Source organism: Dipodomys spectabilis, unplaced genomic scaffold, assembly GCF_019054845.1.
Source record: "Dipodomys spectabilis isolate Male_0828 unplaced genomic scaffold, ASM1905484v1 ptg000190l, whole genome shotgun sequence".
Lineage (NCBI taxonomy): Eukaryota > Metazoa > Chordata > Mammalia > Rodentia > Heteromyidae > Dipodomys > Dipodomys spectabilis.
The window spans coordinates 4,914,004-4,928,540 of record NW_024870867.1 but is presented as its reverse complement, the minus strand read 5'-3'; the positions used below and the strand labels follow the sequence as shown (position 1 = coordinate 4,928,540).

Genomic DNA, 14,537 nt, shown 5'->3' with positions numbered 1-14,537 from the left:
ACAAAGAAACTATGCACTTCCGTTTTAAGCAGCAGAGAATGTATCTTGGTCAGGAGTGGGAGAATATTAGCTCTTTATCTACATACCTTACCTCTCCCTAACACCTCAGGTTTTCTAGTTTTATTAATATTTTCATTCGGTCCCATTTTTTTAACACTTGCTTTCTTCTCTAGTTATCCTAAATAAATGGTTCAGTTCTCCTGCTGCCCTCACGTTTGCCGTTTTTCTCTGCTTCTGAATTTAGTTTGTGTTTCAAGTTGATCACTTCATTGAGTGGGCTTCCTTGTCAAGCTTACTTCATGTTTGAGAATTTCTACCATGTCTACTTGGTCTATATTTTAATAACATTATGACTGACTGTGACACTGAGTTGCACTTGTTTATAACTTACAATTTTTTTTTTCACTGTCTTCCAGTACTGAGTACTGAGGAAGTTGGGTAAGACTGGAGTCCCATAGAGTACCTACTCCTCCCCTCCACTCCACAAGTTCTGCTTGCCCTGACTGAACTTCTGAGTACTAAATCATATGGACAGGCCAATCAGGATGCAGTATACATTCATGCATTAATTGAATATAGTATATTCAGTGTATAATGGTATAATTCCTTCACAGTCCAACAAAAATGATTAACAGAAAACTGGCTCGTGAAAGGTGTGTGTGGGAGGTCAAAGGGAGGGAGGTGGATGAATGAAGAGTGGAATGGGGAATGAAATCATAATATTTAATGCGTATTCTATGAAAATAGAAAAATTGAGGGGAAGGGATGGTTTGGGAGGCATAAAGGAGAATGAAAGGGATGACATTGAGCAAGATGTATTATAATCATAAATGGATGTGTTGAATGATAACCCTTTTATACAATTACTTAAAATAATAAAAATATAATTAAAATAGGACTCAGTAATGCACATTTGTGTCAATTTTTTCTCGATGTGAGGAAAGGATTACTTCAATCTGCAGTTTATTTTTTCTTTAATAGAATTATCATTTTTAATGATAATTAAAATCTTCTGTTTCGTGTTATTAGATTATCAACATCTAAGATAGGAATGTCCTTATTCACGATTTTTTTCCTTTCAAATATGCTGACATTTCTCTAATTACATTAACTCATTTCCAATTTTCATTCGCTCTAACAGCTTCAAGGCTGTTCTTGTCAGAAAAGGTTTGAGCCAAGGTCTGTCTATTCAGTTTCCTATTACTTCTAATGACTATAATGGTGGTATATTTTTCCTTTCTTCTTTCCATATATATGTGTGTGTGTGTGTGTGTGTGTGTGTGTGTATGTATATATGTATATGTATATGTATATGTATATGTATATATTCATCTCATTGTCTTGTTCTATCATTCTCATCTTTAAGGTCTTGTTTTGTGGAATCTATGTTTGTGATATGAACTATTTATGGAAAACAATTACTAGACAGTTCTGTAGATGCACTAAGTTGCTGCTTTTCTTCTTGGTGGAATTTCAAAGATGACTTGGGAAAGAGAAATCTTATCCAAAAAGCAGTGGTTGATATCCAGGTTAGAGAATGGCTTTGAAGAGCTCATTTCTCCTCAGAGACCATATTTGTTCCCCTTCTTCCTCTCCTTGGCTATCTCTCCCAGAATCTTTTCCACTTTTCCCCAAGTACCAAGGGAAAACAAGAACAATGAAAACTGCTGAGAAATAGCCACTCAATTCGCTTCTCTCCAGATTAGGGAATGTTAAAATTCTCAGAAAGTGGTCAACTTACCAGTAACCCGAGAAAGCTTAAGAGGCAAGCTTCTCTCCTCTGATCAAAGATTTCAACTTACATTTTCTTCCTTGTCTATTTGTCTCAGCAGTTTTGTGCACAGTCATATCACTGTTGTTCAATTATTCTTTAAGAGTGTGACAAGTGCTTCTATCTTTATGGACCCATTCAATATCATCAAAGTGAGAAATTATGTGATGAATATTCAAATCTCTCATAGCGCCCCCTCCAAATTGCCATGCAGAATAATTTAAAGTGCAGTCTATCAGACATGGGGGGCGGGATTTTATAGGATTTTCTTACTTAATGGACTTAATGGGCATAAAACTAATTTCCACCACTTATGGAACCCTCCGAAGTGTGAAGTCTCTCTTTCTCTGTCTCCCTCTGTCTCCCGCTCTCTCTTTTGCCAGTACTGAGGCCTGAACACAGGGGCCTACATAACATTCCTTAGCTTTTCCCCCTTAAGGCTCGATCTTTCCTGCATTAGAGACGCAGCTCCACCTCCTACAGTGGCTTTTTGTCACTCAATTGGAGATAAGAATCTCAAGGACTTTCCAGTCTTGGCTGACATCAAACTGCAATCTTCAGATCTCAGCCTCTAGAGTAGCTAGGATGATAGACAACCTTGATTGAGTCCTTGGCCCTCAGTTTTTGTCCCCAGGCTCACAGTGCTTACTAACCATTAGTTTTTGATGGAGACTTATTCACTATCTCCTCAGATTTCAAAATTGAAAGTGAAGGTAACCAGAGTTAGAGAAGGGCAAATGGTGATTAAACTGAATAGGAGTGATTCTTATCAGGACATTAGCATTTCACAGACTTACATTAAAGTGAATACTAGAAGAGATTCCAGTCAGGACATTAGCATTTGACAGACTGGCATTAACACTTAGATTGTGCTTTTCAAGTAGATGTAAATGAGTACCTGGTCCAACTGTTTCTGTTCTCCCAGAATCACAGAGAGGAACTTAAAGTGAAATACATTTTATTAAATAGAGTTCAGGATTCAGCTGTGAGCCAGTGGCTGAAGCCTGTAATCTTATCTACTCTGTAGGCAGAAACCAGAAGACTCAAAGTGAGCCCAGGCAGAAAATTCTGCAACTCTATCTCTACTTAACCAGCAAAAAGCCAAGACTGTAGGTGTAGTTCAGCTAGGTAGAGCACCAGCTGAATGACAGCTTAAAGACCTGAATTCAAGTCCCAGTACTCCAGTAGTGGTGCGTGCGCGCACGCGTGTGCACACACACACACACAGACACACACACACACACACACACTCAATCAATATTTACATTTAAATGTTTTTCCCTTATGCTCTAAATAAGAATGCATGATGAAAATACCAGTCTTCTACATTATAACTATATCTGACATTAATTCTGTGCAAAAGTGTTAGCCTTGAGCACAAAAGGTCAAGGACAGCACCCAAGCCCTGAGTTCAAGCCCTAAGATGGACAAAAGAAAAAAGTATTATTTATCTGACTTACGTAACTGTAACCCTTCTGTACATCACCTTTACAATAAAAAAAGTTTAAATACAAAAAAAGGGGGAAAAGAACCACTCATCTATAGAACATTTTAATTCTACCTAAGATTTAGATGTCTAGTCTGATTAGGTCAGTATTAGGAAAACATGTTAGCACATTCAACACATGCAATCTAATTGTATATAGAGAGCTCTGAGGCAGGTCCTGGTGGCTATAACTCTACTGGTGGCTATAACTCTAGCTATCCAGGAAGCTGGAATCTGAGGGCCACAATTTGAAATCAGCTGGGCAGGAAAGTCCATGAGACTTATCTCCAATTAACTTCCAAAAAGCCAGAAATGGAGCTGTGGCTCAAAGTGGTAGAGAAGTAGCCTCCAGCAAAAAAAAAAAAAATCCTCAGGGACAGCTCCCAGGCCCTGAGTTCAAACTCCAGGACTGGGGGAAAAGAAAAAAAAAGCTCTGAACAAAATCAGTGACATAAATGCATAATATAAAAAATGACCAGAAAACAAATGGCAACTCTAGACCAATTGCTAATGACAATTATACTAAACCCAACTTAACAAAATTATTATCTCTAGAAACTTGCCATTGGAGTTTCACTGTTCTATCACATACTCATCAACCTCTTTAGCTTTGATTATTACACAAAGAAACATTTCACATAACACACACACATACACACAAACAAACACACACATAAAAGGTCTTAACTTCTTATCAGACTGAGATAACAGAAGTAGCTGACATTTAATTCAAGAAAGCTGATTATGGAATAAAAATTCATTTCCCATGTGACTGATCCGCTAACTCATTTGACTTGTCCAGCAAGACAGAAAGAGGCACGGTAGAACCAGGATTCCCAAGTCCATTCACTAGCAATAATGAATACACATTTTAAAGATGTCCTGATACACTTAAACCTGGCAGAAATGCAAAGAGATAAGCAGTAGGACATCATTTTTCTTCATTTTGAAATTAAGCAAAGCAGCAACCTGGGGCCCTGCTCTGCCCTCCCTCTACTTTTGCATGTGGCAACATATCTTTACTCTTCCCCATGCAAAGACTCCATCTACTTCTGAGCCTACAAATCACAACCAAGCCACTGGTCCTAGTGAAATCTGATCAAGATTTTTAGATAAATTATGACAAACTCCATCCTGATTTAGCCATATATTCAAAGAGCAGACCCTACCAGGGACGGCTCACCAGTATCATCCATTCTTTAACCTCACCACAGTGGCTCTGTTTACTGAGGGCTGAGACCTAAAGCACAATGTTGATGATGTTTCTTGGATGATTAAAATGGAAACTTGAGGGGTGGAATCTAGGCTTCATATTTTGTAGAATACTCTTCGTGACTCCAAGCTTGAAAAGCAGAAAGTGTCCAAGAAAGATGGTGTGGATTAAATGTATTGGATATATTATACGAAACAAAATAAAAATATTAGAGAACGTAAGAAGGAAGAAGGAGGCAATTTATATTTCAAATTTCAAAAATAAGCAGAACTTAATAGTTTTGCTATTTATATCAGATAGATGTAGGAATTGATGTTGCTCTATAGTACTTTTCACTTCAGGTTTGGTTGAAGCTTGAGTATGGCTTCCTGTCGTACTCATATTAGCAAGGGCCATGTTGACAGCTTCCCTGTGGGAAAATGACTGCTTTGTGTGCAAATCATTAAGTGTCAGGGAAATAACAATCTCAACTGGAGTGAGTTGTATCACATACATGGAGAAAAATGGTAGCGCTTGTACACCTGTAGCCATCCCCAGCGACAGCAGGTAGGTGCCATTTCTAAGGCATGATGGTGTTTCTACTGTTTGAAAGAAATATTCAACTTATACCCAGAGGCAAAGGCTAAACAGATGTAGGATCATATTGAAGTGATAGCTAAAATAGCTATGTCTATAAAGAGTTCATCATAATTCATAGATATATTCAAATAGAAGGGTACGTGACCAGTTGCATGCAAGACAGGTCAGTAGATCTGTCCCCAGGACCTGGTCAGATTTCAGCCACAATGATAACACCCTTCTGTAATAATTACCCAGACACTACTCATTAATATAATTCCTGTCACTTAAGTGTATAAACCCCATATTGATTCTATTCAGATTCTGTGAAATGATCAAATCGTCAAGAAGGTTTTAAAAATCATCACAACTGACAGAGGCTTACTGAAATCTTGTTTCAAGCAGGATCCACAGACGGGACAGTTAGATTAGAACCAAAGCAGCAGACATGAGGGCAACCTGTGGAGCATTTCCTTCACACCTAGATCAACTACATAAATGCTGCTTCCCGCTGCCTTCTCATGGGCACACCGAGAGTGATCCCACAGTTTGGGTCCTGAGGAGCTCTGGGGAAGACTTTAAAGGCAGTTTTAATTGCGGTATTCAGAAAAGAAGAGAAACAGTACCAAAAGCTTTATGAACAAATTACAGGAAATAGACACACACAAAAAAAACCCAGCAATGACAAGAAAATGATATTGCCTCAAGAGTTGTGCTCACTTAACAAGTACAAATTGATAAAACTGACAAGCTTCCTTGCATGCACATCCTAGGGAGACAAGCAGGACCTCAGAAACTAGTTAGGAGTTTATCCTTTAAAACAGGGCACCTGCTCCTAACACATTTCTGTGTGTGTACTCCCTGTATCTTGCATAACAATGCCAGACTCTCAGAATGTTTTTGAAAAATAAACATTTTTTTAAAAACAGACATTTTAAACACTTGTATTTGCAGCTGAAGAGAAAAAGACACATTATGGGACAGAATACAAACTACCTTAAAAAAAAAAACTCCGCAGCAAACACATTTCAGAAGGTAGGTCTATAAATAGACATGCTCCTGTGTGCACACTGTAAATATAAAATCATCAAGCTGGCTGAGGTTGCGATTTAAAACGGAAGCCACAATATGAACTTACCTGATTTCGAGATCCTATTAGCATATGCTAACAATCAGCCTAGGTATCTTTCTCTCTCCCTCTTTTTTTTTTCTTCTAGTTGCATAGTAAGGCAAAACACCCTCAACTACATTTTACTTGTCTCCGTTCATCTGTCATCAGAAGCAATACTTTGTGCAATTTCATTCAGAAGCAGCCGTCCCCTAAGCAAACTGGGAATACGCAGAGAAACAGTAATGGAACGGATCTAAGTTAAACCTCACAGCGACACTGTGAAAACATCCACATCAAGCCAAAAGGCAGCCGCAGTTCCTTTGAAAAGAAGTGCTTTTCTCAGCTGCCTTTCCCAACCAGCCCCCTTTCAAACAGAAACCATCTCGGTGGCGTCAAAGGATCTTACCTGAGCTGATCCTACTGTGCATTCTTTGCTGAGCCAGGAGTTGCTCCCGCGCAGCCACCCCATCTGAGGAGAAACAGGAGGCACTCTCGTAAATTGTCTGCAGCATATTCCACCACTGTTAGTTCAGCTACATGAAAGATTCATCACTGGCCCCAGGAGCTACCCTGCCTGGTCTTCCCTCCTCCCTGAGGAGAAGCAACAGAAGATCAACTTCAACAATGATTTCCTTTCCGCTCAATGGACATAACACTTTCCCTAAGACCCTGGCCAGGCCACTTTCCCCCACAATTACCAACCTGTGTGCCAAAGCGGGAAGGACAGAGTGGCTGCAATAGCTCTCTGGAGTCCCAGGTTATCCTGGAAACTAAAAGCAGGTGTGGACCAGGAATGTGCTTTGGGGTTATTTCTTGGTCAGAAGAACTAGAAAAATACTAACTGTACCAAGAAGAAAAAGAAAGGAATTAAACCTGGCTTATAGTTTTGAGGGCTGCTAGGGTTTCCTGCCCTTCTTCTCTCTGTTTGTGTCTCTCTCTCTTCCCTTTCTCAGTCTCTCTCAGCTCAAGTTGGCTAAAGCTAGAGATAATCCATTTGCATATGAATCAACAACAGCTTGGCCCACAGGCACAGAAATAGAACAATGGTCGGCCTGAGCCAAAAATAGGTCAAGCTTGGCCGAGTGATTGGAGCCTGCATTAATGCATTTAAAAATACCCCAGCAAACCCAGCTGTCCAGCCTCTATCTTTCAAACCATAATTCTCTATTGCAGGGCCTTAAAAGCAATTAACTCTTTCCTCCCTAAGCTTGGTTTTACAACACTGTTTCTATACTGGCAATTCGCTTCCAAAGGAAAGGAGAGGGGGAAAAAATTCAATTAAGAATCAGAACTCTTAAGAGGGCAAATGCACATACATTTCGTTTCATTTTATTTTTGTAGTATGTGTTTTTGGAAGGGAGAGGAGAGAAGTGCAGAGCTCTGTATTGGTTCTAAAATAATACTGGAAGCTTTTGCTCATAATGTGGTTTCTGCCTCGCCCACGCACAGCAATCCTGGTGTTCTATTTTTGTTGCCTGTTTCTCTGGCTACACTGCAGTTGGCTGAAGCCTTAGGAGCTTTTCTGCCTTCTAGTTTCAGCACTGACAGGAGATTTAGTAGAGGTAGTTTGGGAAAACAAGCACACCCAGAATAAAAATTTTATGAAGGACTGGCATGATTTTTTTTTTATTTTGTACTTGGTATTTATGTAAGGCAATTTTCCATTTCACAAATCCTAATGTGATCTTAGAGTCACCTATCGGTTTTATTGCATCTAGTTCCTTCTATATCGAAAAAACTAAAACATAAACTGTTGACCTGGAAGATTCCAATACCTCAGGCTAAAGCTACTTTCCTTGGAAAAGGAAAAAGAATTGATACTTTCTTGGGAAGTCAGAAGTATTGGATATTGGCACCTTTCAATAAGTAAGTAGTACGTTCATTACCTAAATATAAGTGGTATGTGTCTATGTACTGGTGGTGTGAAAGACAGAACTCACTTCTCTATAGAAATGGCATATAAGATATCAACAGATCCCAGATGAGCACACATAGTGTGCCATTCATTTAGGAGTGCACTACTCCAGATAGTATAAAAGCTCTACCATCTCTGGTACACACATCATTTCTCTATGAGAACTAAATCCTGCAATCTCAATGGGATGCCCACATTAACTGCTTTCCAAGGTTCATGCAACTGGTCACTGAAACTCATCTCTTTGTTCCAAAATACATCAATAAGAAAAATGTGAAATCATAAGACATCATTAGCATCAGGGAGAGAAAGAGGAAAAGCAGATTTTTACAAGATGCCCAGAACAATCAGAAAATCTTGGTTACATACCAGGCAAGGAAATGTAAAGAAAGTAAGCAGCATTTTGGATAAAGGAAGAAATATATTAAAGCATTTATCAGAGAATTCATCTGTGACTTGCTCTTCTTTCAGAGATTGATTTCTATCCTCTACCTTACTTGTTGAAAAAAAACTTACTTGAACAGAAAAGTTATAAGAATTTTAAACAAGCCGTTTAAGGATTCAGGTGGACCTGTTGCAACAATGAGAAGTACAAAATGTCATGTCAAAACCAGCTTTACAATGTCGGAGGGGGGGTGGGGGGGTATGATTGGGTGGGGGGGAGGGGGGAGGCTGGGAAGGGAGGTGAAGGGTAAACAAAGGAGGAGGCTGCAATGCTTGGTAAGAAATGTACGCATTATCCTGACCATGTAATTGTAACCCCTCTGTACAGTATGTTCTCAAATAAAATAAAATAAAATTAAAAAAAAAAAAAGAATTTTTAAGAAGTAGATATTTCAAGTTGCATTTAATGTAAGCTAAACAGCAAGAGTTTCTATTCCTAACAGTAGGGGGGGAAATGCTTAATTCTAATGTATATTCCAACAGACTTTCCATTAAGAAATATATGCATAAAGTTAGAGCAATAGAAATAATGTGGACCTAACTCCTGTCCCTGAGGCAGATATACTTCTTTAGTAATCACATATATTATTTTATTGTTTTGATGTTGTTGTTTTCGGTTTTTTTGTTTTGTTTTGTTTTTTTGTTGGTCTTGTCCCTTGAACTCTGGCCTGGGCACTGTTCCTCAGCTCTTCAGCTCAAGGCTAGTGCTCTACCACTTGAGCCACAGTGCCACTTCCGGCTTTTTCTTATGTGGTGCTGAGGAATTGAACTCAAGGCCTCATGCATACAAGGCAAGCACTCTACCACTGAACCACCTTCCCAGCCCATTTTATTGTATTTCTATTTTTATTTTATGAGACAGAATCTCACTATGTAGATCAGGCTGGTCTAAACTCATGATCTTCAGACTCCTGTGTGCAAGAATTACAGACAGGCACCACCATGCTCAGCTATGCATAGCATTTTAGACTTGAGAGGAAATAAATGTGGCCCACAAATGATCTTAAAACTTTGCAGTAAGAAACAAAGGTGCCTGGCAGCTGCCTGATATTCCTACAGAAGAGACTTTCCTCTTAACCAGAAAAGCTCTTTTTCATCTATATCTATATTTCAGGTTAAAATTTTTCTTTTAACATTTTTCATTCCTTTAAAGATGCATTTTAGGAGATTTTTTTTTTTTTTTTTTGATCTGGTGGTGGGGTCTGAACTCTGGGCCTGGGCGCTGTCCCTCAGCTCTTCAGCTCAAGGCTAGTGCTCTACCACTTGAGCCACAGCGCCATTCCAGCTTTTTTTTTCTTATGTGGTGCTGAGGAATCGAACCCAGGGCCTCAGGCATGCAAGGCAAGCGCTCTACCACTGAGCCACCTTCCCAGCCCGCATTTTAGGAGAATTTTTAATTGAAGTACATTTGACAAATCAAGATTGCATATATATAGGTAGGTGCTTCATTATATGTTCATGATTGTAACCCTAGCTACTCAGGAGGCAGATAGGTGAAGCTCAAAGCCAGCCAAGGTAGACAAGTCCCCAAGACCCTTATCTACAATTAACCACTAAAAAATAAGTCAGAATTGGGGTTGAGGCTCAACTGGTAGAACAAAATGGTTCAGGGACAGAACCACCTAGGCCCTGAGTTCAAGCCTCAGAACCAGCACAAAAACAATAGATTGAATATTAAGGCATACGTGCTGATGATTTAATTAACATATACATTGTGAAAAAAATCACAATTAAGGTACACATCCATTGGTGAGCTACCACTTTTCCCTCTTTCTTTTTGGCTGTCTTTCTGAAATGGAGTCAGGCTTCATCAGACATACTTAATAAGAAAACCCTGATAATTAACAATGTGTGTGTAGTATTTATGCTCTGCAATTCAACCATCTCTTCTCTTTCTTTACTAAAATAATGCAAATAATAAGTTGAGACTTTCAGAATAAATTGTAATACAATCTACTGATTAAAAAATGGAATGTGTTACCTAATCCTTTCAAGTGTTTTTTGACAAAATATACAAAAATCCTGATAAATATGTAAGAGGGATAACAAAATCATAATATTGGCATAATAGATGCCTACACATCTTTTGTCACTTTATGTTTAATTACACCCACAAACCACAATTAACTAAAAGGATCGCTATGCTTTTGTACTCACAAGCCAAAAAACAGACTGAAACTCCAGAATAATGTGTTATTAGTTATCTTATTTCTCAGAAGGTCTGGGAAAGGTCATTAAAATGTTATCATTTTGACTAAAATTTTTAAACAGGAGGTTTATTTACATTTTATCTTCACTTTCTTTCAGGATTTTTCCAATAGAAATCTTGTATTTCATTTTAACTTTTGAGCATGGAAAATTATTTTAGTATAGAAAGATATTGGACACATCATAAAATAGATCCCACTTGTCTCTGAGAATAAAAATAAATATTATCAAAGTTATTGATTACTATAACTTCATTGTCCAAAATCTTAAATAGTAATTCTTTTCATACCATCCCAAAAATGTTAGTAAAAAAATGTGACTGAGTTTATCTTGGTGATATTTCTTAAAACAATTCCACTAATTAGAACAAAAAATACACATTGTCTTTTGTAAGAACTTTAACAAGCTACAGCATAAATAAATGTTAAGCTGTAATAGAAGGGAGGGTATTTTGGAAAAGTCTCTGAATCTCTGATTCAATTTAATAAACAGTTTGGAAATATCATACTTTACATTAATACAAGTTTAAAATGGGGGGAGGAGCAAAAAATTACCAGGCTCCAAACTGAATGGAAAGATCAAACACATGCAAAATATCACTCAAAATTATGAAAATTTTAATTTTTATATAGAAGCACATAAACTAAACAATAAAATCCAGATAGAACTATTCCAAAGTTTGGAATAGTTCAGTGGCAAACATTTCCCTAGCATATGCAACCCATATGGGTTTTATTCTCAGCACTGCAAAAAAAAAAAAAAATAACAGTAAATAACTATCAACAAATAACAACTAATCTGAGAAATATCCTTAAACCTCTAGTTTAAGAATTATCAGTAGATGTCTTCATTGTCTTCTGTCTAAAACCCCACTGCAAACAAACAAGGAAGATGCTGCTATCTAATTTATCCTATAACAAAATATATCTTCCCATTTGTAGCGACATCCTATGATTCTAAAATCTAAGCTTTCAACTTGCTTCCATAAACACTAAACTGCATTTTACCAGAATGCTACAAACTGCTTACCAATAACTTGTATCTCCATTTGCTCAGTCATGCCAGACATTCTCTCCTGACCTGATATTTTGTAAACAATTGTTTACCGGAATAAAATTATATACATTTGCTTACAATCAACAAGCTTGATACACTACATCTCCCAGGAATTCAGGTGGAAAGGAAAATATATTTTATTAATTTTTCTGTTAATTTGATATCAATATCTAGATCTGTGTGTGTGTGTGTGTGTGTGTGTGTGTGTGTGTGTGAGAGTGTGTGTGTGTTTGGATGCTTTTTCTACCTCTTCAAGGAAAGTACTGGTTCTTTTAGAATAGCACCTGAAATATTTGCAAGTGATTTCTCCCAACAACAATTAAGTTAATCCTAATCGATCACTAAAAGGTTTTTGGAGAAAATTATTCCTCTACCAATTAGCAAGCAGAGTGAGAAAACTCATCTCTAGTGAAATTCCAGGAAGACTATTTTAGATGAAAATGGGAACAAATCAACAATTGCAAGAACTCTATAGTCACTGGTCTTGAGCTTTGGTTAAAAACAATTTCTTCTTTAACTCTTCCTTTGACATGAATATGTTGTTCTGTGATTCGCTCAAATTTTAGGGGTTAGAAAGGATCAGGGTAATCTGGAACTTCTTAGAAATGCCATTCATTGGACCCTATCCCAACACTACCCAATCAGAATCTCTGGAGTGTGTATTTTAACAAGCTTTCCAAGTGATTCTGATGCACAATACAGTTTGAGAACCATGAGATTAGATCATCCTTCTCAAAGCACTAATTAGATGGCTAAAAATAAAGATGGATAAAGTGTCTTTTTTAGTGCAATTTCAAATTAGCAAGTATTATCAGAGAACAATTTTCAAAAATGAAAATAATTAAACTATGTAAGAGACTAAAAACCAAGACCATTAGTATTAAAAATATGAAAAGACTTAGCAGGCATTGCCTACCTAAGGTGACAGGCATACATGCCCTGCCATTCTCTACTGAGCCACTCAGCTCTAGCCTCCATTTTCCTGAGCATTTGCAAGTTGTACCTCAGTCTATGTACTCAGAACTGACAACAGCCAACAAAGAGGAAAAATCGATAGAATCATGCACAATTCTCTTAACTACAGGAACAGATAAAAATTAATGGCCTTTTGATAGAATTTGATTATGAATAAATGATTCTTTACTCAGAAGCTAGTCTTAAGTAACTATGATCATGTCTTACATGCTAATACTCATTTCAGCCCTTGTTATGCAGTATTCCTAGTTGCTTTCTGAGTTATCAATTTAACAACAAACAAATCACAATGAAAATCTAAGTACAGGACTGAAAAGAAGTGTTTTGTTTTTTAATCAATTGCAGGCTCATTATACTTTGTTGTATTTTCCTTGACTTACTAGTGTCTCACAACATAGATTGCCAGGGCAAATGCTGGTATCTGACTGTCAAATAAAAAATGTATATAGGGAGGCATGGTTCAAGTGGTAGAGTGTCAGTCTTGAATGGAAAAAGCTAAACAAGTGTGTGAGGCCCTGAATTCAAGACCCAGACCAAAACAACAACAACAAAAACAAAAAGGAACTTATATCCAAATATACCGATGGCTCCATTTTACAGGAATGGACCTAATAACTCCTTAGTGATGGCAAAGATTAAAGAAATATCAGGTTATCTCTTGGAGTCTCAAGATTCTACATCCTCTACCATATCCCCAGCATCCTGAGTGTTAGGATTATAGGTATGTGCCAAAACACCTGGCTCCACGTGCTACTTTTAATCTATTCCCATTCAATGTTCTGGAAGAAAGTATATTCCAGTCTCAGATGCAACTTTTCCTCCCTTCAATGATCACTTGAGAAACTCATATTGCACTGTGCTTCCATTTGTATACACCAAATTTCTGACTCTAAGAGTAATGTTTTCCATGGGAAAACTAGGCAGTTGATCATCATTTTGCATCAGGATCTATGCTGTGGGTCTATAGCAGCTAGAAATCCTTTCTTGTGCTTCAAATAACTCTCAAAGCTTCACATTAACAGGGAAACATTGTTTTCTCTATTTAACAACATCTACTTAGACATACAAATTATCTTTCATAGGATCATTTCTATGAACTACCTAGTTAAAATGAAGGCACAAGATCAGAGACTCTTAATAGAAATCCCTGTTACAATGTGACATCATACTTTTGGCTTTAGGGCTACTGAAAAGGAGGAAAACTGTAGAAGTCCAATTAAGTAGTAGTCTCAGTCTAATCTACTGCTTGCTATGAATCAAATGTATAATTTTACATTCTATGAAATATCTGCTCCTTTAATACTTAAGAACTTGGAAATATATGTGATTGTGAACACCAAACATTGATTAAATTGTTGGAATTTTTAGAAATAGTACATTTAAAAGCTGGTAAGATTAATTTTACACATGTTAGTATAAGTACAGTAGACATGAAAATTCCACTCAAAGCCTTCACGTTATTCAGTGCCCTAAAGGAGAACTCAGGATTCACCATACCACATCAAGATCTATAAACAAGTCAAATGAAGAGAATTCTAGAATGCTTGTCTCTAAAAATAACAATATTTGCCAGGTACTGGTGGCTCACATTGATAACCTTAGTTGCTCAGAAGGCTGAGACCTGAGGATCATGGTTCAAAGCCAACATGTGTAAGAAAGTCCATGAGACTCTTAGATCTAATTAAACTCCAGAAAACTAGAAGTAGAGATGTGGCTGAAAGTGGTAAAATGCTAGCCTTGAGCAAAAGAGCTCAGGGACAGCACTCATGTCCTGAGTTCAAGCCCCATGAACAACAACAG

At 37.5% G+C, this 14,537-nt stretch overlaps 1 protein-coding gene across 1 annotated transcript in view; it reads right to left on the bottom strand.

Annotated features, from left to right (window-relative positions):
* The window catches only part of Hdac9 (histone deacetylase 9), an 821,624-nt gene that overhangs the window by 483,826 nt on the left and 323,261 nt on the right, over nucleotides 1-14,537 (bottom strand). The window contains exon 2 of the mRNA XM_042695799.1: nucleotides 6,546-6,608. Coding sequence (XP_042551733.1) covers nucleotides 6,546-6,608 — 63 coding nt within the window. The remainder of the gene's footprint in view (nucleotides 1-6,545; nucleotides 6,609-14,537) is intronic.